The sequence below is a fragment of the Anolis sagrei genome, chromosome 2 (assembly GCF_037176765.1).
Source record: "Anolis sagrei isolate rAnoSag1 chromosome 2, rAnoSag1.mat, whole genome shotgun sequence".
NCBI lineage: Eukaryota > Metazoa > Chordata > Lepidosauria > Squamata > Dactyloidae > Anolis > Anolis sagrei.
The window spans coordinates 37,310,819-37,338,670 of NC_090022.1; the positions used below are offsets into that span (position 1 = coordinate 37,310,819).

At 39.1% G+C, this 27,852-nt stretch overlaps 1 protein-coding gene across 2 annotated transcripts in view; it reads left to right on the forward strand.

The window, feature by feature from the left end:
* Positions 1-27,852, forward strand: part of TAFA1 (TAFA chemokine like family member 1) — a 429,474-nt gene that overhangs the window by 331,922 nt on the left and 69,700 nt on the right. For both annotated transcript variants that reach the window (XM_067463462.1, XM_060766394.2), the window contains exon 3: positions 7,961-8,101. In XM_067463462.1, coding sequence (XP_067319563.1) covers positions 7,961-8,101 — 141 coding nt within the window. The remainder of the gene's footprint in view (positions 1-7,960; positions 8,102-27,852) is intronic.

A 27,852-nucleotide genomic window follows, 5' to 3' on the forward strand; every position in this document is an offset into this window, starting at 1 on the left:
TTAAAAATACCTGCAAAGATCTGGCTCTTCCATGAAGAGCCTAGGTGTTGTCTCCATAGCCATCCCATGCTCCAGAGCAGGCCCATAGAAACACTCCTGGGGGAACACATATTACCAATTGGCTGCACTGTGCCCACCTCTACTGTAGGGTTTATGTCTCTACTCAAGGCAGATGAGAAATGGGGGGCACAATGCCCAATGCTCTGAACTCTGGAGGTGGTGGGGACTTAGTGAAAAAAACAAGGCATTACAGAATAAATTTTGGCATCCCAACCCAGTGGATGGCTATAATATTTGTTGCTAATAGTAGATTTTTTTAAGGGGGTAGTTGGGAGTCTGAGAAATAAGTACTCTGCCCCCAGTAAAAATCACATTGGAAGGGGCAAGAATTCTTATTTGGGGAGGGCAATCGCCTCATTTGCCTCCCCCTCCACTACTTACACTCTTAAAGTAGCCATGTCCCTTTCCCCTTTCCTAGTGTCTCCTCTGCTCTTTTTCTGAATGCATGGCTGTCAATGCTGCAGTTTGGAAACATTACTTCTTTGACCTGCAACTCCCAACAGCATGAGAGCAACTTTTTCAATCTCTATTTTGCAGTTGTTGTGGGATTCTAGTTAGTCTATGGCTGTGGGTGGCTAATAGGTGGACAAGTACAGGAGTAGAATAAAAAACAGGAATACAAAAGCAGAATAAATTCAAAACATGAAATTTCAGAACAGTCCTCAAAACTTGGAGTCATGAGACACGAACAAAATGAAACATGGAACATGGAACTAGAAATCCCTTGACTTGACCATGGATCTATACTGAACACCATTGTGGCCTGGACTAATGAGCCTATCTGCTGGGCTAGCCAATATAGAGAGAAAATCATGCCATCTCCTCTGAGAAATTGATAAAGATTTCTTGTCTAATAAGCGTCTTGACCTTCGTACTCTGTCTTGAAAGGCCCTATGTTGACAGAACGTAAATCTCCTATCTAACTGCTCATTAGACTGGCCACCTGGACTTTCATTACCATCCTCTGAGCTCAAATCTGCTCCTGACCTTGCTTCCTTAGCAAACTGCCTTTCAGGAATGTGGCCTTCAGACATAGACTGCTCATTTTCTGGTCTTAAAATCTCTTCCTGGCTTCTCTGCTGAATTGCAGACCCAGAATCCCCAGTGTCATCAGAATGACTAACAGGCCCGGAATCACCAGAAAGATCAGGTGCAGGCACAATCAAAGGCTGAAATACAACACCTCCTAGGTTTCTCTAGAGGTGCAGCTACAGTAGATTTAACACAGTTTGACTTTAACTTTCATGGCTCAGTGCTAAGGAATCATGAATGTGGTGGTTTGGTGAAGCACAAGTACTATTTGACTGAGAAGGCTAAAGACATTATAAAACTACAACTCCCATGATTCTATAGTATTGAGTTATGATAAGTAAAGTGGTGTCAAACTGCATTGATTCTACAGTGTAGATGTACCCCAGGTCATCTAGAACAACTTCTGTGGTCAGTTTAACATAGAGTCACCCTGCAGATTCCTAGGGAGAACATTGTAATCAAATTCACACAAAAAATAACTGCAAAATTTAAACCCAAATGTGGAGGGCTGGCTGTATTTGTTTTATGTGTATTCGATTATTAATCTGTTTTGTTATGTAAAACTTCTGTATTGTTTTTGTGTCATACACTTTGATACCCTCCCACCCCACACCCTCCAACTTGTTTGGCTTCGAACACAATGTCTGCGTTGGCGGCAGAGAAATGAGAGAGTTGATGTTGCATTATATGCCACACAGGAACTTTGATGGCATCAAGAAATTGCTTACAGTTGGTAATAACATATGTGGGATGGGCAGAGGTCCTTACATTTACATAACCTGCACAACCTACCTCTGTGCAAAATCAGTATCCTCCTCCTTTGAAAGCACAGTACAAAAAGAAAGTGAGAAAGATTGTTGAGAATGATGCAAACAAACCAGCTGCTGCTTCTAATCCTTAAAAAACCATGCAACAAAACATCTGCCACAGTCATTTGGGACACTTGCACAAGTTTACTTCATTTCCACAATTTTGCTTAATTGGCAAGAAAATTTCTTGTCATTTTTACTGAGAATAGCTTGCATAGCAAGAAGAATGATTTTGCAGTTCCTTGTCACCCTCTACACTAAAATTCTCTAGTTGGAATTACTAAATACCTCATTGAACTATAAACCCCATGTTTCCACAGGATAGCACCATAAGTATTAAAATGGTATTGCACAGCAATAATTGTGTAGTGTACGGACACAGTAATCGGTCATTAACTATAAAGCTGCTCTTTAGCTGATTTTGATAAAGCACTTGTATTCCACAGGGATTGGGGTGATCAATATGATCTTGTCATCTAACATATCTGAGAATTTAGACTTATCTGCCATTCTGAAGTTGGATCTTGGTTTAAATTGAACTTCCTGGGGCGATAGCCGGGAACAATTGGCATACTATTGGACAATGCTGTGTGTTTGGTCCCACTGATAGATCATTTCCTCACATATCTTGGGCAACAGTATTGACATTAATTGCATGCACGTATGTAATGTCTATATTTTCTACCATCTCAGGGGTACCTATTTTTAATGTCAGCTATTTTTGTGACCCCCAGAGCTTTCAGTGGACTAAAAAAATGTCACCCCCCCCCCCCACACACACACACACACAGAGTGACTTCTGCTCACTTAATATTATATGTCTTTCCTGGGACTAGAATAGCCTGGAGTAAGGTTTATTTCATGGTGTAAATGCTCCCTATGCCCACTACAACCAAAAATTTGGAACAAAAATTATTTCTTTTCATGTGGTACAGTGAGAGGGTGTGACCCTCCAAGATATGTTGGGGTTCTAATGCATCCTCATAGTCTACAATAAGACAATTATGCTGGGGAAAGTGGAAGGAAAAAGGAAGAGGGGCCAACCAAGGGCAAGATGGATGGATGGCATCCTTGAAGTGACTGGACTGACCTAGAAGGAGCTGGGGGTGGTTACGGCCGACAGGGAGCTCTGGCGTGGGCTGGTCTATGAGGTCACGAAGAGTCGGAGACGACTGAACGAATGAACAACAACAAGTCTACAATAATTGTTCACCCCAATTTCAATAGCAAGCAATGGCCAAGCAGTCTCCTATTGGGGTGGGCCAGTAAAAAGTTATTGTTTTTCAGAAATGTCTTCTATGATGCCAATTTGGAAGAAACTCAGCCCCCTTGAATACTTCCCCTATATCCCTGGATCTGATCCCAGATTGTCTGCTTATCCCAGATTATCTGGCAGTGGAGACTCATATGATCATATAATCATTTAATCATATAATCCGATTTAAATCAGATAATCTGGGATCAGATCCTGGAATATAGGGCAGTGTAGAAGGGGCCTCAGGTTGCCTCGATGGAATACAAAAAGGAGCTTTGGAAATTTGATATTTGTTGGAAGAGGAAAAAGTAGACAACTTCTTATTGCAAATGGTTTCAAGGCTGTTGAGTGTCTCCTTGCCTGCCAATAACAAATTACAACAAAACCTATGCTGACACTAATTGCATTCATGTGAGATAACATCACGACTAGTTTGGTCCTTAGGAGAAACTATGGGGATGGAAAAGAAGCTATATAGAAAGTATTTAAGCCCTCCAATTTCAGATAAAGGTGGGGAAGACTATTATATCTTGAAGATTTAGAGGCAAATAATACAGCTGTAATTTCACTGTTTTAATCTAGCTGATTTTGAGTTTAGATTATTGGGTCTTGAGTACAATTTTCTGCGAAATTCTGTATCGACACCTCCAGGGAAATGAATTCTTTCATGTTCACTTTCTGTTGTAATCTGGAGATCTGGATAGTGCAATAATGGCATAATAGTGTTCTTCTTTTGTCTAGCTCTCTGATTTTTTTTTTTTTTTTGGCCTTGAAAAAGAGCTGTGTCAGGGACACATAAAAATATTTCTGCACCACACAGGAAACCGCTGTTCTTGATGAGAGGAATTAAATATTAACAGTGGGGTCCATCCTGCCTTCAGCTTGCAAACTCATCAGTACTGAGCCCCAAGAGTGCATGACCTCAGGTCTTTTACCTTAACATGCTAAGCCGCTTTGATTGACTCATCCCTGAAAGCTGATGGCTTGAATATTTAAAATCACATCAAGCTTCCCCCAAACATTAAGGGGTCACCCTTAGCTGGAAGTCTTGGTTTATGACATTTAAAATGGCTGCATTGGCTTCAAGTTCTTTTTTAAAAGCTATTTCAACAGAGTATTGCATCAAAATGGAAAGGAAGGAGGAAACAGAGGTTTTGTTGTAATAATAAAGCATGTTCTGATACCAATTTGGTAGCACCGAACTGATTTTCTGATTAACTATGTGTGAATAGCCTGGAAATTATAACTACAACTTCCACAATGTATTACTATTGCCCATTCTAGGAAAGGCTAATGGCAGGCATGTAGCTGGGGGGGGGGGGGGGGGCTTGAGGGGCTTCATCCCCCCCCCCCCGAAGTTCTCAGGGTGGTTCACGAGAAAACCTTACTGGTACATAATTTAAACTGTTATGTATATTCATATAATGATCTAATCATCAAGCTCAATATATCCCATATGCATGCATGGGGGTATTGGGATAATGATACAAAAGGTTTGCTGGGGTAGATCCTGAGGCCCCCTCCCCCAAATCAAACTCAGCCCCCCTGAATCAAACTCAGCCCCCCCCCCCCAAATCAAAATCCTGGCTACGGGCCTGGCTAATGGGAGTGTTGGACCTGTGATATTAAGAGAGCTGAATGTTCATGGCATATGCTCTAAATGGTTGCTAGCTATTAGCCAATGAATAGCCACATAGCTTCAATTGTTTTATTCCAGTGGCACTTTCGTTTTGTGCACTGGATCCGTCTTCCAGCCTTGGGCAAAAAATTTTCACTTGTAATCTTAGCCTCACTTGTAAGGAATCATGGGATTCTCAATTCAAAAATATACAGAGATGGTTGTGGCCCCTGAACCCCATGTTGATGCAGTGGTGAGTCTACTCTGAAATAGAAAGAACCTTCAAAGATACTCAGGGAAAAAAAACCCTTTTCTGGATCATGAAAGATTGAAGGGTGACTCTTCCTAAAAGCGAAAGTTGTTGCAGCTGTCCCCTTTACTGTGCAACTTAAAAATATACATTTTTCTAAACATAAAATAAACCTCTGGTTACTTCTACGTAGTTTGGTTTTGGTTTGCCTGCTTCTTGTCTAAGTGGATTCTAGAGGGTAACCAGTGATTCAGCCTAAGGACCCTTCCACACATCCCTGTATCCCAGAATATTAAGGCAGAAAACCCCAGGTTATCTGAGTGTGGACTCAGATAACCCAATTCAAAGTAGATATTGTGGGATTTTCTGCCTTGATATTCTGGGATATAGGGTTGTGTGGAAGGGTCCATAGTTGCACATATCTGATTTCCCAGTAAATGATAATCTTTAGATGCAGCCAATGAAGCAACAGAGCACTATGTAGAATATGGGTAGCAAAGTGCAGCCTACACATTGCAATCCTTAGGAAATAAAACCACCACCCCAAAATCTCCTCAAAGCTCCCAGATCATCTGAAAAATAAAAAAAAATCAGGATGTATTTTCTCCCCTAAATCAGTGAGTGATTCTACACTCTAACCCTTCCTTATTCATTCTAAAGATGCAAGAACCCCATATGCTAGGACATATCAGCATTATGTCATGCTAATAGTGAAAAGTCTGTTATGTTGACATGAAAATTAATGGAATTTTGTTTCCATTTTTATCTGGCAAATCAGTGTTTGCTACAGATTTAGCAATTTCTGCTAGACTCAGAATTGTCATATGGCTCCATGGTATCTCATATAGATGCAAAGATATGCACCTAGTGTGTGCCCATCTGACTAATGAATTGGAGGCAATTGCAGTCGAACTTCAACATCCTTTTTTACAATCCAAGATTTTGATTGCAATAGTAGGTGGCCTTTTGCACATAGCTCATGTTCTCTTATACATTGTAGTTTGAAATCCAAGGACTACAAATCAGTGGAGTGGGCAAATACTTGCAAGAGAGCATATTTGAACTTCTAATCGCCCAGCCATTATGCACTTAATACATTTTGAACTTAGATCTCACAAAATTTATAGGCCATGCACTGACCTGGTGACTTGCCTAATCATCCTATTCCTCATGTACTAATACATGGATTAAAAACTTCTTGCGTGTGCAAAATACAGCTATTATATAGGCACATTGTGTTTTTGTCCTTTGGCCCCATGAGTGGTGATCACGAGATGATAAGTAATATCAAGGGGAGAAAAATCCAGCTATCCTGGCAAACTGAGTAGTCATCTCCTAATTCTGTGGCAGCGGTGACATTTGACATTCCAACGGGCACCCATGCAGAGAAATTTGGTCTGCTGCAGAGGAGTGAAGCAGAAATCATATTGTTTCTTACTTTCTTGCTCTCTTGGTGTCTCATTCTGAGTTGAGAGTGAGAAATACATCTTGAGAACCGGTACTTGTTCAATACTGGTCAGTTATGTTGGGGCCAGTCTGTGCCAGAGGCCTCAGAGGTGTGTCTACACACCTCTATGTCAGCAGAACAGAACTTAAAAGGTCAAACTGGGCTGAAACCAATTTGGTTTATTTGGACTGTCAGCTAACTTTCATTTCCTTCTACCTAGTTGTGTGAATGCTCTGCTGACGTCAGCACAAGGTACCCACAATAGCCAGATGCTCTCTGTAGCCATCTGGCAGTGGCAACATTGACATGGATGCCCACCTTTCCCTACACTGATGAGTACAGGAAAAAGGGGATGATGGTGGCTGGACAGTTGACTGGTTTGCATTTTGCCAAAAGTTTAGGACTGCTCCAAAGATTTGCCCAAATTCCAGAACATTCCTCAACGTTCCTTAGCATGAAGTTAAACCTGTTCAATACAGGGATGACTTCTCAGACACTATGGATTTCTTGGCCAGCTTAGACAAAGCCCAAAGTAGACTGTTCAACTTGGTTTTGTGACTTTGGGTTTGGGTGAAATGTAGGATATAAATGAATATATAATCCCCATCTTTGTCCTCGGCCTCATCCAGTTTCTAGTCCTCTTTGAGCCACAATCATGGGGATAACCAGATAGTTGTTTATTCTTGACTTTACATTCCTCATTGGGTTGTCACAAGGATAAAAGGGGAAATGTGGGATAAAAAGGGAACTAATAAATAAAATTAATAATAAAGTAAATAAATAAAATGGCAAAATAATGGATGAAATTTTGAAAACATTGCCTGTATGTGGGTTTGTTTTTTGTTTTTGTTTTTTGTTCCAGCCAATTGCAGTCAGTCGGCCCTCCACATTGGCTGGAATTAGGAGCACAGCACTCCTGCAAAACTGAAAAATCATAAATAGGAAAGCTATTTTTTAAACTGAAAACTCCTTTTTATTTATTTATCATATTTATATACAGCCTTTCTCAGCCTGAAGGCAACTCTATGAATCTCTACATCGTACAGCTTGACTCAATGGTCAACGTCTACCAGCAATAACCATAGAATTGCACTAAAGAATCTAGAGAGTCCTAGTGCAGTGTTGCAGAAATTGACCACAGGTCTAGACTGAGATTCCTAGAGAGAAAATTTTAATCAAATCTGCAACTAGTCAAATCCCCAAAAGCCAAATTCACAAATGTGGAGGGCTGACTGCATTGTGTAAATTTCTTTCTTCAGGATGGTAAGCCTGTAGTCACAGTAACAACAGCAAACTTCATAGTATTTACTGTCAAAATAGGTGCTACAATCAAATCCTTTGTTATTATAATTGCAATAATTGCAATGCCCTATGGCTGTATGCAAATGATATTTTAAAGTATGTGCTTGCTTGTCTGTTTGTTCATATTCTGGCTGTCCAGAGGAATTTTTGCTTATCTTTGTTTCTATATTCTCTCTTATGTTGTCAGAAGGAGGAACGTGCGAAGTTATAGCTGCACATAGATGTTGTAATAAGAATCGGATCGAGGAGAGATCACAAACAGTAAAATGCTCCTGTCTACCTGGGAAAGTGGCTGGCACAACGCGAAACAGACCATCATGCGTTGACGGCAAGTAGCTCATAATGTCTGTAACTTGAATGTGTTTGAAGTTTTGCTAAAAAGGCTGATTTACTGAGATGTAGAAATTGTTTAGTAAAAACAATCAGAGGTCAATCTAAATCTGTGGCTTCCAACTTTTGGGCCTCCAGGTGTTTTGGACTTCAGCTCCCATAGTTCCTAACAGCTGGTAAGTTGGCTGGGATTTCTGGGAGTTGAAATCCAAAACACCTGGAGGCCCAAAGGTTGGGAACTAGTGGTCTAAATGGACATTGTACCATAGAATTGCCATTGCATAGGGAAAGGCTGAAAAACCTTTGACAGCTTTGATATGTTGGACTACAACACGTATACACAAAGACAACCTGGAATCTGAATAGAGGACACTTCATTTTACAGCAGCAGGATGACATGTCCCTCCTCCTCAAACCACAAGCCAGCAGTGTCTATAATATGATTCACATTAGATGGCCAAAGGTTTTCCAAAACCAAAGCATATTACTAAAATAATGTATATCTTGTCAACTGTTAGTGAAATATGTAATTAATTTTATATCAACTTTCTCCTAACATGAAATCCAGATTGGCTTACTGAATGGCTTAAAATGAACACTTTGACCCCAATATCCAGGGGGAATATGTTCACAGACTTTATGTGATCAGCTAAAATCCAATTTGTCCTCTATATCACAACCCTGAAAATATTGGTTGTCATCCTGTAGCAAACAAAGTCAGGTATGTTTTACCTGCCCATCCAGACACTGAAACTCATCTTAAAAGCCAGACAGTCACCCAGAAGACAGAGGCCTTTCATGCTGCCAAGAAGGGCACTCCAGTAGGAGTTTACCAGTCTTCGTCTGTGAACAAATGACACTCTTTTGTTCAGAATCACTGGTGAAAAAGGGGTGGTCACCTGATCAGACAATACAGCATTTATCAGCAGCACCGACCTTTGCCATCCAACCCCCCAAATAAGGAGATCACAAAACAGATATGGGTTAAACTATGGGCAACATTATTATTATTATTATTATTGCAATTTATGTTACCAAATTAAACTTTTTAACTTGCAGATAATTCTAAGGTGTGGAATGAACGGTGTGGATAAAGCCAAGTTAGTGGCCCTCCCTGACCTATCCCTCGGCTAATTTGGGCGAAACACATGGATCCCTGGCTGAAATAATCCTGGGTGACCACTAAGAGAAACGTTATGGAGAACTCTGCACAAAGGATTTATTGAGGCCAGACTCTCCCATTCTTAGGCCAGTTCCATTCACCCTCACCTCAGTTATTTGAACCACAGGTGAGGGTTTCCATCCCTGGCCTACATACAAAGGAGGTGCCTTGGGTATACACCAAAATGTAAATCCCTTACTGTTTTCCAATGTAGCCTATTTGAAAATCACACCTTTCCAAATTGCCCCTTTTGAACAGTATAGGGTATACTGGGGAAAAACACTAGAACATGGGGGGTATTCCTACTTGGCCCCAAAAGGTGACTAATGAATTATACTGTTAGGGGGCATGACCTCAAGGGGTGGAATGCTAGCTCCTGTAGCTTTGCCTCCAGAAAAGTAGCCAGAGCTACTTTTGTTTAATCTCTTCTTTGGTGGAGGTGGAAAAGCACTTCTCACCCCCAGCTATATGGGGCTAGGGAAGTTAATTGTCACTCTGAGTTGCTAACTGGCTTTTAATGTGGGTTACAGGGCTATTTTTAATTCTCACTTACAACATCCTAACTAACAAGATGACAACCATAATATTCATTCCCTAACTGCTAAGACTTTTTCATGTGAATGAATGTATAATGAACAAACAACCATGAGAACTCTTGGATACATGCATCATAGTTTGAGAGCTTCAGTATCAGCACAGATTTCCCTGGATATGCATATGGTATTCTGTTTCCTTATACGAGTTGAATAATTATGATCCACAAACATCATCCAGTTTCCCCCATGGTGTGCAAGTGTAGACAGCCTGCTAATCTCCATATGTGCTGACCCGGAACTCATAAATTTCTTCAATACTGACAACAGTGTTTGGGGTTGATGGGCATTGTATTTTACAACATCTAAATGCCATCTGATTGTTCATTTTTAACATAGTGCCTATGTTCTTTGAAACAGAAAAAAGAACATATATAGATGTCCAAGTTTGGTTCTCCCCTGCACAAATCTCCCAAGTTTATTTAAAATTGCACCACTGCATTTTCTCAAAGGATTCTCTGAGTAAATTATTCCTAATTGAGGAGAATTGACAGATGCCCCATGATATGTTAGAAGTTCATTGAATTCAAGTGTTCTGGTATCCTTTAGCTAGTCACCAGATAGCAATAATCAGTACAACAACTGGTTTTCAATACAGTCACCAAAGGGTCAAATAATATGTGTTGCAGCAGTGTGAGGTGACTTTTTAAATTTCAGAATTATCCCTTTGTGCCTCCATTTGTCTCATTTGTGCTGATACATTAATCATTCAAGTGGCTACAGTGGATGAGATTTAATTAATGTTTTTCAAAGTTAACAGGGAGTTGGTTCAGCAATCTGACCCCATGATGAATGTTGTATAAATACTTGAATATCAAGATGAAATGGTGGTTTCTATTTCAACAAGCATGCAATTCTAACATTTTCTCGGATAATTTCTTTTGCTTTTTTCCAAAACCTAATCTTTCATCTACTGTTGTCTTTGCTCCCTCCTCTCTCCTCCTTCTGCCTTTTCTTCCACATCCTCCTTTTTGGTTTCAGTGACTGGGTAGGGATTCGAAAGAAGGTCACTTAGATTCTGGCTCCAATTTGGGGGCTGAAGGAAAAAATCATGAGAGGGAATGTTATTCTGCTCCCCCACCCCCAGCTACACCTCTAGTTTTCTAAATAAAAGCTAAAATATACATGTCTGCTGCTGTCCTACAAAATAATCTAACTATAAGTTGTAAAGTCATTGAAACTTAATTGGTACATGTGGGTTTATTGATACAGTATGTGAACATTTATTTATTTTTAATGTTTTAATGGAACAGTTTACCTCTCCGAACGTATTCTTCCCTATGAACCATCAAGATTATTAAGATCGTCTGGAGAGGCCCTGCTCTCGGTCCCACCGGCCTCACAAGCGCGTCTGGTGGGGACGAGGGACAGGGCCTTCTCGGTGGTGGCCCCACGACTCTGGAACTCTCTCCCACCGGAGATCAGAACTGCCCCTTCTATCCTGACATTCAGGAAACAGGTGAAGACGTGGTTATAGAGACAGGCTTTCAATGAGTGAGACAACACCCTAAGATATGGATGGAAGATGATGTATAATTGATTTTAGTATGACGACTGACCACTGTAGTTTTGAATATATTTGTTGTTTTAATGTGTTATTGTAATATGAACTATGATGTTTTACCGATTGTATGTGTTTTTATGGTTGGAAACCGGTCTGAGACCCTCAAAAGAGGTGAGAAGGTCGGTATATAAAACTTTGAAATAAATAATAATAATAATAATAATAAATAAACAGTAAGATATTTGTGGATGTTTCCAACTACTTCCAAGATGGAATACAGATTTCTTTGAGTAGGGCTGGGCATTGTGGAAAGACCGTTTCTAGCACTCCTCACCACTGGCTATGCCAGTTAGGGTTGAAAGACAGTTGTAATTTGACAACATATGAAGCATGTACTTGTGATGCGGTGATTCTGCATGAGCCAGTGTGCAGAACTGGTATGAAACTTGAGGACTCTTGTGGGTGTGTAGGCAATGAATGTATTGGCAGCTTGGGTGGATTACTCCAACTAACTGTATAACCCTGACTGTAACAATGGCCTGATTAATTCCCCGTACATCAGCTGCTTTTTAATGTTCCATTTCCTCTTTCCTTCTGTCACTTTCCACTTTTGTCCTCAGCTTACTTCAGTTGTTGCAAACTGAATTCCAAAGTACAAAAGCAGTTTACCCACAATTAACTCAGGAAGAGGGAGAGGAATGGAGTAGAGTCTTATCTTCCCAGTAGGTTCAGGAAAAAGCAAACAGCAACCTCTCCTAGCTTGTATTGTTCTCTTAATTTATTACAATTGCTATCTTGACCAGAACTTTGATGTTTCTTGGTCACACATTACTAGGTGTGACTCTGTAAAGTGTTGTAGGGTATGTGAGTAAAATAATAGATGACAAGGAAGCATAATGGGGAAAAGTAATTTTATTTCTGGTGGCAGATATTTGGTTCTATCCCTGCTGAGTTTAGTAGGCTTGCTCTCTCTCTCTCATATATATATATATATATATATATATATATATATATATATATATTCCACATAGATAAAACCTCTGTGCCTAATTTCCCCTGACAAGTGTCTCAAGATATGAGCGTATTATATTTTGGCAGTTGATTCAAAGCCCATTGAAGTTAATGGGAAGTTGCATGTTGGGTTCCAGTGGGCTTTGTGGAAGCCCTTAGTAAATACTTTGTATTACGTACAGAGCTCCTCTATATCAGCACTTGAATCAAGAGAAAATTGTTCACAGTCAAAAAGCCAATAGTTTTCTATTTATCTAATATGTACTTTAGATGGTATCAAAGAACAGTTCTCTCTCTCCCTCTCTCTCTCAACTCCTTAAAAGTACTTTCAATCAATTCTTATTTCTACAGAAAGAGGGGAAAATGTTATTTTAAATCCAAAGAGTCAGCTTCTCATCCCTCTAGCTGTGCTCCGGCCTAGATAAGGAGAAATCTCAGGGTCCCATGTTATTAATGCACTGTCTGTATGAATAACGAGTGGACGGGGTGAATTATTTTTCACTCTTGGGAAAATCTATAGCGCTGTCCTTCTACAGCATGACTGGAAACTGAACAGGAGATCCATATTTTGCCCCAATTTGGTGGATTCAGATGGCTTCATTTGTAAAGGGGGTTGGAAAGAGAAAGAGAAGAGAGGTGTTTCCCGCCAAGGTCAATTTAGCACACACAAACAGAGATACAGAACATAATATTAAATGGTTCAGTAGGAATCCTTATGGGAAAATGATTCTGGGTTTTCTTTCTTTTTGTTAAGAAATACAGGTATTATATATGTATCTTCTACCTTTTTATTACTTGTATCTCATTTAACAATCTTTCACGCTACACAATTGTAGCACCATGATTACACTTTAAGTCCTCTATCACGCAAACCTGGTATTCCACTTCAGTCTTGCTGTCATTGAGAGCAGACACATACCGAGTGCAGCACCTCCAATATCACACCTTTCTGTAATCATGGAATTGCACCTATTAACCAATTCATGATCCCACAATTATGGTTCCACATATCATTATAATTCCACCTTCCCCACTACTGCTGTTTTATTTTTTATTTGTAGAGAAAATGGCTACTCCAGCTTTTTTAATAACTATAAATAATAACTATAAAATATAAATAAAACAGTCAGGTTGGGAATAGCAAGAGGGAGCAGGGAGAGGAAAAGAGAAGCAAAATCCCATCTCCTGGTGTCACTTTACTCTCTGGGTTCAGAATATACTGTTGGCACAAAGCAAAAGAGACCCATATCACCAGGGCGGCTTACAAAAGGCACAATTCGATGCCTATATAAAATTACACATAATGTACAAAACCACAGTTAAAACCATTATCACAGTTAAAACAAAATCCCCAGGCTACATCCTATGGAATCCAGGGATTTGTAGATTGAGGAGGTACTGGAGGTCTCTGGTAGAAGATATTAAATACCTGTCCCTAAACTGCAATTCCCAGGATTAGTTATTATGGAATCATAGTATTATAAGTGTAAAGTACAGATATGGGTTAATCTTTTTGTCTTGGGGCTGATTGCAGGCCTAGCCAGGATGGCTGGCCCAGGAGGAAGGGGATCCAGGCCCCCACTGGGTGGAGTGGGCCTGGGAGGGAGAGAGTCCAGGAGAAGGCATGGCCAGGAGGGGACAGGACAGGGCCTGGCTCATTCTCAAGCTGTCCTCCAAGCATAAGGAGGGGTGGCTCACTCTATCCTTTTGCTGGGAGGAAGACAGGACATGCTGTGACTGCCTTAATCCTCCCCCCAATCCCTTTCCCCCTCCTCCCTCGATCCTTAGGCTGTCCTCTTGGCATTATGCTGGGAGAAGGGCAAGACAGGTGGTGGTTGAGAGTGCTCTGGAGGGTTCTTAGCCACTGCATGCCTTCTTTGAGCCATCCTCCCATAAAGATGAGGCCGCTTACACCATCCTTATGCTAGGAGGAGGTTGAGGAGACAGAGAGAGTTCGAAAGGGCTTTCAGCTGCTACGTGCCTTCCTTCCCATCTTTTTGGCATAAGGATGCGGTGGCCCACAGTATACTTCTGCCAAGAGGGCAGGGAAAATTTCTTAGTTTTCCCATGCCTGATACAGTATGATCCAAAATGCCATGCTCTTTTATCCATGTTACACCAGAGGCTGGTGTCTCCCACATCAGTAGTATGGAATAGTTGGGGCAAGCAACTGATAATTCTGGAAATTGCCTTACCAACAACATCAACATCAACAAAGAGTCTCCAGGAAGAACTTCCAAATAGGTTCAGCACTTTGAGTCCTGATCTTTGTGGCATCAGAAAACAAATTTGCTCTATCATCAATTATTTCAAATTTATTTCAAATCTCGCTTCTTGACCTTCTCCTCTCCAGACTAAACATACATAGCTCCCTAAGCTGCTCCTCACAAGGCTTGGCTTCCATATCTTTTACCATTTTTGGCTGCCCTGCTCCAGCATGTCAATATTCCACTGGAATTGTGATGCCCAGAACATTACATATTGTTGCAAGTGAGGTCTGATCAAAGTAGAATGGTGTCGTACATATTACAAGATAATACACCAAAAAAGTGGAGAGATTTTTAAAGATTTAGATTGTTATTTTTAAAGGTATGTTGGACTAGATATGAGAGAGAAAATCAGAATATTTCAATGCAAATATGCCCGATTTCATACTTTCACACTAATATACAAATCAGTACTCAGTTAACTTTCATAATTTTCATTTCTACCTATTTTGTAATGGGATTATCCAGTTTTAATGCATAAACATAAATATTAAGGACAATGCAGACCAAAAAGCAATACTGTTTAAAAACGTATTAGGAAAACTGTGCACAAAAAAGGTAAATCTTAGGCAAAGTTACATAAAGTGCATTTTCATGCACCCTTTAGAAATGTATTCTCCCCTTAGAACAACTCAGAGATAAGGCTGGAAAATTGACAGTTAATCCATCTATGTTAAACAAAAATACCTCCTCATATTTTACATTGCTAGATGTCCTTGGATTGTATGAAATCTCAATTTCCATAATTCCTGACCATTGCCCATGCTGTTTTGGGGGTCATGGGACTAGTAACCCAAAGTATCTTAATGGTAGCAAGTGGTCTACTACTGGTTCTTGTGGAAATCAGCCTTTGTGAATTCCCAAAAGAAATTATTTGAGCTACATTTTTAGTCTGATGTGAGTATTGGAATATAGTACTTTCTGGAATGTAGTGACACAGTTCTCAGCACTATAAATATATCCAAATATACATTTAGATGTGTATTTGAGAAAAAAAATCATTCTGAAAGATGTATGTTGGGAAAGAATACATAGCTTAAAAGAAAATATGCATTGAAAATATATATTTGTGTGTGTGTGTGTGTGTGTGTGTGTTTGGGGAGGCATATTTTAACTGTGAACATGCCTTGAAAGGTATATTTTGAGATAAATTCTCTTAAATGCCTGTGCATATTTGTTATAAAATATGTATTGAAGTATATATTTGGAATTTTTTCCAAAATTGCACATTGATTCAGACAATGTAGGTAAAATATGCAAAAATGACATGGACTGGAAAAGAGCAGATTATCCCCTCCTAGGTTAGCATAAAGCTGAAACATAAATTGGAATTGTTTGGGTTCTGCTCATTAAGGTGGAAAATATATCTTAAAGCTTAATTCTAGCTGGGTTATAGCATGTGCAAAGAAGCAAATCATTTGCAAGGAATGTGCAGAAAAAGTAGCAGGCACAAAATAACAAAGCTATTACAAGATGCCTACTCCCCCCCCCCCCCGCGCTTTTTAAAAAAAATTCGTTCTGTGATAGGCCTTGAATTGTGGTGTCCAGAAATCAACATATTATTGCAGATGAGGTAGAATACATTGATACATATTAGAAGATAGCACACCAAAATAAGTGGGGAGATTTTTAAATACTTCGATTAAGTTATTCTTACAGATATGTTGGTATAGGTATCCAACATAGGGGGGGGGGGGGTTTCTAGCTGTTTTTATTGCTTAAATGTCAGAGGCAACAACATTAATTTGTGTGTATGTTTTGATATTCGGTGCACCTTGACAGAGAAATTTGTTCTACCTGGAAATCCCAAAGACCTTCTGAAATCTAAACTTGAATATTTTCTTAGTGTAGATGATTTTCAAAACAGTATCCATTAATCAATAGTGGATAATCTATGATTCCTGAGATCTTATTGAAGTCAGGCTCTCATCAGAAAGTAATTCCCAATAACCCAAACATCATCTTGGGGGTCACAGGTTGCCAGTTCTTGAACTAGACCATAGATAGTAGCTGTTGATACCCAAAGCGAAAGTCATATCATAGAATCACTGTGTTGTAAGAGACCACAAGGGCCATCCAAACCAAGGAACAAAGAATCAAAGTACCCCTGAGAGATGGCCATCAGCCTCTGTGAAAAAACCTCCAGAGAAGGAGACTCCACCACACTCTGGAACAGCATGTTCCACTGCCATGAGACAGCAGAGCTCCTCCTACAGTTTTTGCCACAATGGAGCAAGGTCATCTACAAGACCGTGCAATGCTTACATGTTAAACCCATTTCAAATGCCAGAGGTTTAGATGTCAACTGAAGACTTTAGTTTCAGAACTGAAGTGATATTTAGGTCTAAACAATAGAGGTATTGGGCAAATGATGGTTTCTCCAGCTCCAGGTATTCAAAAGAACTCACTGACCTTAGACCCAATGTCGTCCTCAATCTTACATTGTCTGGATCAGTGGTAGAGTTCTTTGTTGCAGAGATAACAAGGACTGTGACAGAACTATTTCCTGGACATAAGGCCATCTGCTTCTGTCTCCATCCTCCCACATGAAGCCCACTGCAGCCTAGCTCTTAAATCAACACAAAACAAAGGCCTCCGGCAAAATCTTGCACTAACAGCCAGTGAACTAAATTGTCTGTGACATTTATTGGAATTCTTCCCATTGGAAAATTTCAATCGAAAGTGCTGGCAGAGAGAATTCCAAGTGGCAGGAAAATCATTCAAAGAGAAATCCGAGGTAATGAAGAGAAGATCAGAAGATTGGTCTTCTGAAGCAATTGCCAACTCTTGCTCTGGGGTTGTAAGGAAATAGCTCTGAAGGACAAAATCATGTTGAGGTTGAGGAATAATAGAACTCTGAAGCCTTCACAGTAATTGCAGCATGTCAGCGAATGGATTAAACTTTGTTAAGACAACTAGCTGCTAGTCATCCCAGAAGAGAGAAAATAACAACAGTGAATCTTATCTTCTTTAAGTGTGCATATCTGCTTCCTTCTTAGAACAAAGAAAAAGGGACAGGCCAAAGCTCTCTTGACTCTCTCCACACACATATGTATGTATATCCAGTATCCTAGCTTCTAAAAATTAATTAATGTACAAAATGTATGTGTTTATTATGCAGAAATTGAATAATATATAAAAACAAAGTTTACAGAAAATGGAGGCAACAAATAGGTCTAATCAGGTTGCCAGGGAAGGAAGGAGGGAAAGAGAGCATGGTCTACTGAAAAATCAGCAACGTTGGATCAATACAGCCCGGTGACTGCCATTTTTGTGGGTATGGTTCATCTGCTCTGGGTTTTAGTGTGAACTTTAAAAAGAGCTAACCACAGGGCTGAATTTGTGTGGGTGATTGAAACTGATAGCATATTTTCCTATGTGTACATCTTGTCTTCATTGATTATGGGAACATGTACACTGACAATTAATGCAGTTTACAGTTAATATTGAAAAAAGTAGTTTCTCTCTACAGATGATTACCTAGGAAATCCTGGAACCAGCTTGAGGTCTGGGTGATAATGACACAAACCCCAGAGCACTGATGTGCATCACGGGCTTTATTTCACACCCTTTGGCTGCCACAGTTTGAAGCTACCCTCAAATAGCATTAAATGGTCAGTGTGCTGCTCTCTGTGTGTGAGTTATTTTTCAGTTATGTGAATTTCAGAATGTGTGAATTCTTGAGACTAGTTTTGTGTCTTCTCGCAAAATGGCTATTTCTGTTAGAGCTGTCAAATCCAACACAATGTTCTTCTATTCTGAATTAACAGCTACTCCCTGAGCTGGCTTGTTCCTTCATCCTTCTGAATCCCTTTCTCTTTTCGACTATAAGCCTAAGGGCAGGGGCTTTCTTATTACTAACCTCTGTCAGCTATTCTGGGAGCCTTTTAAAAAACAGAAAGGTGGGTTAAAATGTTTCACATAAAGAATGAATTTACAAGAGAAAGAAAGGCAGAGAAATACCTGGATATCTCCTAGTCAGAACTGTAGTGAGCTTGTCCAAACTCATCTGCTCTGGACAGCTTGCCAGGCAACAAGTACATAAACCTAAAAAGGGAGCAGGTATTGTTAAGCAGAGAGGTAAATTGATGACTGTTTCAACTTTATATGCAAGGACAAATAATTTCTACTGTTTCTTCAAAAAAAAGTTTTGGTATAAAAATAAAGCCCATGTCTTCTTCTCTGTTGAGTAATTTTCTGCAACATTTCCAGACATACTGCTACCAGGAAAAGGCACAGGTTTCTTTCTGGGTTTTTTTAAAAATCTCCTGACAAAGTTTTGTGAGAGTTGGGAAATCCATTTTTTTAATTTGAGAATGAAGAATTATGAATATTTTTTCCATCCTTAGAGTTAAATGTTTCTTTTCATTTTGCTGCTGTTGCTAAGAAATTGTTTAATTAAATAGAAGCCTATTAGTTACAAAGGAAAACCCAAGTCTGGGAAAATGTAAATTTCTAAAAAAATTATCCCTCCGTCAGATATAGTTTCCAAAAATCTGAAGAGAACAACAGCAGTAGTATGATTCAACCCTAATATCTATACACTGGGCAGTTATCTGAAAGTGAAGGTGCCTGTACTATATTCAATTAGGAACCTTACTCATGATCATAGAATCATAAAGCTGGACGTTAGCTGATGTGATATATCATATTATGTTATTAACGTATTGTATTTTAATTGGTTTGACTCCTTATGTCTATTATGTTTATTTAGATTAACCTTCAGTTTTGGTTGTTTATAAGTTATATTGAGTTTACTTTATTTCATGTTTTGCCTTGATTGTCTATTTGTGTTTGGCCATTGCTTGTTTGCCATGTTTGTTATTTCTGTGGGTTATAAATAAAGTATTATTATTATTATTATTATTATTATTATTATTATTATTATTGTCAATAAGGGCCATCCAGCCCAATCCCTTGCCATATTCCTGACACATTACCATCTAGCCTCTGTTTATAAGCCTCCAAAGAATGATAATCCACTACATGCTGAGACAGCATACTATTGGATTGCCTTATAGTTTGTTGACTGTAATAAAGGCATATTGTTGTTTATTCATTCAGTCACTTCTAACTCTTCATAACCTCATGGACCAGCCCACGACAGAGCTCCCTGTTGGAGGCATATTGTACTGTACTATATTCCACAACTCTTACCATCAGGAAGTTCTTCCTATGAAAGAATTTCTAGAACTCTGGGGTTTACTCTTTGGGTTTCTAGATTTTTTGAAGATCCACTTCCAAAAGCCCCAGTCAGCAAAAAAATAATAATTGGAAAATCAAAAATCAAGGATTCAGGAAATTCCAATCCAGAGAGCCAAAGGTTGGGACTGTATTTTTATAGATTGGGTTGGGTCCTCTAGTGTGCACATAGAACACTGCTCTCCCTCCTGTTTCATAAGCTGTCTCTCCATCTGGCTAGCTGTTAAAGAATGTTTGTGTTTCTGAGCTTTCAGCATATTCATAGGAAAGTACTGCCCGCAGCTGTGGATGTAGGAGTTGAGATTGATAACACACAAAAAAACCCGTTCTGCTTCCCTACTTCCATCCTATCCTTGCAGTGACACATCTCAGTTGCCTCCCAAATATTGGCTTCAGTTTTTGTTATCATTTCAAATCTTGGCATTTTATCCCCAAAATTAGTTCCTGAATAGATGGAGGTCTCACATAGAAGTGGACTGAAATGTCAGCTGAGGAACCACTTGTGAGAATCAAAATAGATGTATCATGAACAAGTAATGACGTAAACCAATCTAACCCAAAATGTAGCTGAAATTCTACACATGACAGAGTTCAGTTGACGTAGCTACTTCTGCCGATTGTACCAAAAAAGAAACCCGACTTCTTAAGTCAGGCACCTATGATTAAAAGGTTTCTAGTGCACTGCAGATCAAGGTACTGGGAAATGACAGCACTCTCCTCATCATGAGGCACAATAAGATGGGAAGCTGATGACCCTCTCAGGGTCTTGTCTCAAATGTTTATATCAAAATACTAGGCCTGGGTAACAACGGAAAAATTTGTTTCTAAAATCGATTTGTATTTGGGGGGTTTTTTTGTTTCGATATTTAAAATAATTACAAAATTTTCCTTTTAAAAAGTTCGATATTTACGAAATTTCGTAAATGGTTAAAAATTAACGAATCGATTTCCGAAACAATAACGAATCGATTCGTTAATGGCAGACACGACCGTGAAATACGCTAAAAAACCTCCAAAACCTTCTGAAGCTTCCCTCTCCCTCTGTTGTTGACTGTTGGTGTGATATTATAATTTTTTTCACTAATTAAACCATAAAACTGGCCCAGACATGCGGAAATAATAACGAAACGACCTCAAAACAATAACGAAACGAATACAATATCGAAATACGAAGCATTTACAAAACGTTTTTGAAAATTCATTTTTTAAATAATTGCTCCAGAATGGTTAGTTATCGTTTTGTAATTGAAAAAATTAACGAATTATTAACGAATTACGAATTAACGAAACGAAACCGCCCAGCCCTACAAAATACCCCTGTTACTGGAACACCGCAGCCATTATTTCCCAGTGCCTGATCTTCACAGCCTCAGAAAACCTTCAGAGGTCATTTTGGTTTAAGAGCTAAGTTTGGTGGGTTATATTCAGCCACTAACTATCATAAACATGAACCCCCAGAGCTATGACATCGTATGTCCACTTTACGATTTTATAAATACATATCACAATATATACCCGTGGCTTGAAGGTAATTTTATACATTGCATTGTAAATAGCTTTTTGCATGTAACAAAGTTTGTGTACATTAAACCATTAGAAAACAAAGTTATCAGTATCTCAGCCACCTGCATGGATAGTTTTGGATTTTAGTGGATATCAGGATTCTGGATAAGGTAAATTCAACCGGTAGTTTATATGGATAACTTGTTTTACATGCCTATGTATAGTTTTATATTTTATGATTTCTTCCTTCCTTCCTTTTGTGTGTGTATATGCATAAACATATATTTTAGGCTGTATGCCTTTGGCTAGAACCATAGTTTTTGTTTGTTTTACTTGTAAAGTTTCACGTACTTTGATGGAATACACAGAGCTCAAGTCTAGTTATGCAGTTGCACAAAATCCTACAGATGCCTGGCCCGCTTGTAACTCTGAACATGGCTTTTCCTTAAACATTGCACACTTATTACACCACACTACATTTCTGCCACAACATACCATTTATTCAAATTCCCCAAGATAGAAAAACATTTCAGTGAAACTCTGCTGAAAGCAACATTGGTGGAATGGCATGAAGCTTCAGCTGAACACCACAGCACAGGGAATTATGCTGATAAGCTATTGTTAGTAGGCAGGGAGTGAAAGGGAATAAGATTAAGAACGAACATTCATACATTTTCAATAGCATTTTTGTTACAGTATAGTTTGGGTTATGCTGCAGCTTTCCCATATTCAATTGTAATTGATGCATTGTGAGGTCTGATGTCAGGGAAGACAGAGTGTAAATTTAGGGTCCTCCAGTTATAGTGTTCCCATTGGTCTCAGATGTGTAAGGTGTATATTTACTAGTAATAAGTAAGCTTAATGTATTCCATGGAGTTGTCGCTCTAAGAATGCATTAAGGAGATAATGTATCTCAGTCTCAAAGCCTGGAAAAGTATTTTTAAATGTAACATTGTCTTATATTGTTTTACAATATAAATCCAAAATCCAAAATGATCAAAGTGCACCAAAATCCAAAGTTGTGCACATGGATGTCTTAGATAGTGACATCTTTCCTTTCAGATGGTTCAGTGTACACAAATTTTATTCTCTGCTATGTTATAGTTGGGAATTTAAATTAGGTTAGGAAACACAGTTCAACATTTGCCTTGGGCATTAACTTACTAGAATGTCACACTCTCTCTGTCTTGGTCCACATATAACAGCAGTCACAAGGATTAGTGAGTTATTTATTCAAAATAATTATGACTTTGCTTTTTGATGTGAAAAAAAAATGGCTTGTATCACTGTTGCCTGTTGATCATCTATATCACGTTCCTGTTTGTTATTTATACTACATCAACTGTCTTGTTAAAATGTTAGCATTTTTTTTTAAAAAAAAATGAACACTATATTTTTAGCTGTATCATGTTTTAACAGTTTTGTAAGCCACCTTAGACTTAGGAGATATTAAATAAATAAATCAGACAGGATCTTAAATTATTGTAAGAGCGAGTCTTTATCTTCCTGCAGCTCAAAAGTAAATAGAATAGTTACCTTCTTAAAACCTGGAAAATAAAAATATCTAGCCTGCATTCACATCAAACCATGTGACACAGCTCAAGTCAATGTCCAGCTCAAGCAATTGTTTTCCATATATCATTTAATCAGGTTACACTGTAATAACTACTAATGTAAGTAAAATATATGGCAACATTGGAAAAATAATGATGTCCCCACAAAGTTAAAACCATAACATTATGGTGATGTACCTTAATTACCGGGAACTGAGCTACAGTAGTGTCTCGCTTATCCAACCTTCGCACATCCAGCATTCTGTATTATCCAACTCAATTGACCTCCCACCCAGATACACAACTGTTTCAATACATTGCAATGTTTTGGTGGTAAATTCATAAATACAGTAATTACTACATAATGTTACCATGCATTGAACTACTTTTTCTCTCTTGATTTGTTGTAAAACATGATGTTTTGGTGCTTAATTTGTAAAATCATAACGTAATTTGACATTTAATAGGCTTTTCTTTAATTCCTCCTTATTATCCAACATTTTTGCTTATCCAACATCCTGCTGGCCCATTTATGTTGGATAAGGGAGACTCTACTGTACTTACTAGTAGCTTGTTATTTGCAATGTATCTCACTGAACCATTGAGAAAGTTTCCACACAGCTGGATTGCAATCTAAATAAATATGGATACCCCCCCCCCCTAAAAAAAAAAGATCACTGGTTTCATCCAATATAATTGGAAGTCAATTATTGTTGTGTTTGAGAACATACATCCACCTTAAAATATTTCTGCTTTAACTTTTTGGTCATAGAAAGATGCCGCAGGTTGTATAATTACAAATTGCTGCTCAGGCCCGTAGCCAGGATTTCGATTCGGGGGGGGGGGGGGGGCGCTGAGTTTGTTTCAGGGGGGCTGAGTCTGCATGAAAGAGGGTCTACCCTAGCAAACCTTTTGAATTGTTACCCCAATACCTCCATGCATATGGGAAATATTGAGTATGGTGATCAGATCATGATATGAATAAACATAACAGTTTAAATAATGCACCAGTAAGGCCTTTTCGTGAACCACCATGAGAATTTCGGGGGGGGGGGAGGCTGAAGCCCCTCAAGCCTCCCCCCCCCCCCCGGCTACATGCCTGTTGCTGCTAGAAAGTATGTGAAAACTGTGTAGGTTTTGAAGCCAATTTACAATTCAGAACGAATTCTGCACAAAATTCTCATTTAATTGCATTTTCATAGAGTAAATCCCCAATTACAGGATTTTATGCATAGAAATCAGTTGTTACTGGGCAAGAAATACTATAAAATTTAAAAATAACTTGTATGCACAAGATGATGTAATCACATTTTTGAGGAAGCTAAAATAATTTCTCTGTTTGCAATTTAGAAGGTTAGAATTCAAAGACACAAGACCCATCTATACCGGCATATAATACAGTTAAAATGCCTTATATGAATCTACACTGACCATATATTGGGGATGGAGCCATAGCTATGTTATTCTGGAATCCCAATATGCTACAAGTTCTCTTTGGGATAACTGGGAACATGAAGTTGGTAGTATAAACTTTCATATCTAAACTATAGAAATGATGCAGTTTTATACCATTTTAACTGCCATGAGGTAATGCTATGGAATCATGAGAGTTGTAGTTTGACAGGGCCTTTTGTCCTCTTTGCCAAAGACTGTCGGTGCCTCGCCAAACTACAACTCCCAGGATTTTGTACCATTGAGTTATTAGCATTTGACATGGTCTCAAACTGTTTTAATTCTATAGTGAAGATGCATCCTAAGATTACACATTTGAGAAAGTGAGATAGATTTAGGGAACATCTATGCTGACCACTTAAGGTTGTGTGAAACCGGCAGATAAGGAAACAATTTTAAAATGGAACTGATTATACAAGAAACCTTGGAGCCAAGTCAAGGCCTGGACAGTGTTTATTGCCACCACAAAGTTTGCCTTCAACCTGATTCCAGGATCTGCAGTATTGATGATTTTACAGTCATGGAGGATTTGGTTTTGTTTTGAACTCTCCTAACTGCACTGTGCATGTGCAGATCACCCATCCTTTAATTTGTTTTGCCAGGCAAGGTGGTTTACACATAAGCATGCTGATGTACATTATGAGGTATATTTCAAAGTATTGCTGGACGTTGTTTATACCAGCCCAAAGCCTTTAATGCATGCTTCTGCAAATGGTTGTGCCATGCATCAATTAAACAAAGAGTTCTCAAGCTGCCTTCCAACTAGATTAAGTGACCAGTACAGATGTGCCCTTAGTCTATGAAAGCTTTATGCTACCTGCTTCTTTATCCTATTTCTAAAGTGCTACAAGATCCAATTCAGGGATTTAGCTGTTATTGTTTTTCAAATGTGTCATATGTGGTAGTCTAATTAAATATTCTGTTCATAGAAAAATATCTGGCAAAGTGTGTGTGTGTGTATGTATGTGTATATATATATATATATATATATATATATAGAGAGAGAGAGAGAGAGAGAGAGAGAATATATGTTTGTGGGATTTGTGTGTAATACACATATGTGAATGAGATCCAATATGTCACAGTGGTTTGAGCATTGGACTATGACTCTGGAAACCACTAAGGCACTAGACACCATGGGACCCCATTGGGGTTTGTTTGTTTTTTTTTTTTTTTTTTTGTCGTGTCAGGAGCGACCTGAGAAACTGCAGGTGTGAGAGAATTGGCCGTCTGGTGTGAGAGAATTGGCTTCTGGTGTGAGAGAATTGGCCATCTGCAAGGACATTGCCCAGGAGACGCCTGGATGATTTGATGTTTTTATCATCCTTGTGGGAGGCTTCTCTCATGTCCCCGCATGAGGAGCTGGAGCTGATAGAGGGAGCTCATCTGCCTCTCCCCGGATTCGAACCTGTGACCTGTTGGTCTTCAGTCCTGCCGGCACAGGGGTTTAACCTACTGTGCCACCAGGGGCTCCCATTGGGGGGATCCTATTGGGTGATCATGGGAAAGTCAGACTCTGTCGCCTCAAAAATGTAATAAAATTACAATCTGGGAGGGGGGGACAGTTTGGACTGGATGTTAAGCTATGGGACATGATAAAATATCCAGGTCTTTGTTACATTGGCTATTTTTATTACCTCTATTACACCTTTTCACTAATGGTGGCAAACCTGTCTCTCCTTCTCCTTCAGCACAGTCCTTTGAGGTAGGCTGAGACAGAATAAGTAGCCCACGGTCAATAGGACTCTGATCTTCCAGTTTCCAGCCCAACACTCCCAACACTCTAATTGGCTGATGAGATAATTTTCAATGTTGTGTAGGTAATATCAATTAATTTGAGTCTCACCAAAATTGAGTACTGAGCTTCTCCTGAGAATAAGGGCTGGAATGGTATGATGAAATAATAAAGAAGAAGTAGGTTGCTGTAAGTTTTTTTGGGCTATATGGCCATGTTCTAGAGGCATTCTCTCCTGACGTTTTGCCTGCATCTATGGCAAGCATCCTCAGAGGTAGTGAGGTATGTCATACCTCTGAGGATGCTTGCCATAGATGCAAGCAAAACATCAGGAGATAATGCCTCTAGAACATGGCCATATAGCCTGAAAAAACTTACAGCAACCTAGTGATTCCAGTCATGAAAGCCTTCGACAATACAATAAAGTAGAAACTATTTTTAAATACATCCCACTAGATTTTACTTAGCTGTTGAGGAACTACAATCTATCCCCATATATCTGAAGTTACAGGGAACACTTCCAGATCAGATACTTTGCTTTCTGGGTACTTTGGGTATCTCTCTTTCAAGAAAATCACTATAGGTAGGTCTATAATTAGAACTAGAACTCTAATTCAGCCAAAGTTATCAAGCATTCATAAGCCACTGTACTTTACTTCCAGCTAATTTGCATGCATAGCCACTGCAGTGTTTCTTTATGTTTTGGAATCAAATCAGTCTCAAGGGATTTGCTTTAAATCCCACAGCATTAGTGAAACCACCAATCCAGTAGTCAGAACATATAATACTCATTTTAAACAGGTGGCGATTCATGCATTTTTCAGGACATGAATTATGAAAGATGGGTGATTCTCCAGTTCAGAGAATTATATGCTTTCAAAGTTTGTTCATCTGCTGTAGTTGTTGAAAACTAAATACTGTACAAATGAGGGTTCTGGCAATGTATGTGGAAAATGACATTGTGTGTTCACAATGAGACCAAAGTGCAAAATATATGTATAAAATTGGCTAAGATCTTACATGGTGGAGACATTTCATGAAATTTCTTTACACCTGACTACTCTATGTTTCTACTCTCACCCCAGCTTCAAACCTTGCTTTAGGTGCAGGATCCCCATTTCCATGGCCATTTAGTGATCAGTAGAGAGCAGAGAACATCAGAGAAGGATTTGGCTATGTCCTTATAGACCAGTGGGTTTCAACCTGTAGGTCCCCAGATGACTTGGCCTTCAACTCCCAGAGATCCTAATAGCTGTTAAACTGGCTGGGATTTCTGGGAGTTGTAGGCCAAAACACCTGGGGACCCAGTGGTTGAGAAACCACTATCATAGACACAGAACAATGGTATTGTTCTCTGGGACCCTCTGAGATCCTATAGCCATCAGTTACAAGTTTCTTTCTGGTCCAAAGTCAAGATGCTAGTTATGATATTTAAAACCTTAAATGACTTGTGACTTCATATTTGAAGGAAGAAATCCCAATTGGATGGCCTCCTATGAGGGTCTTCCTCCAGGGACAAACCAAGAATTGGCAACTTGGAAGTCCCGGAACAGACTCAGAAGTGGAGTAGGCAGATCAAAAGACAACCTGGCAAAATGTCACTATCTAAAAGAATCCTCCACCTTGTGTGATGGTGGAGCACAACAGGTAACTCCAAATCTGTTTGCTTGTCCACAACATCCTGCCTCAAGTACAGAGGAAGAATTAGTGGAGGCTACAGACAATGCAGTTGCTGTTGCTCATTCTTGCCGCTTGTGCTCCTCCTAT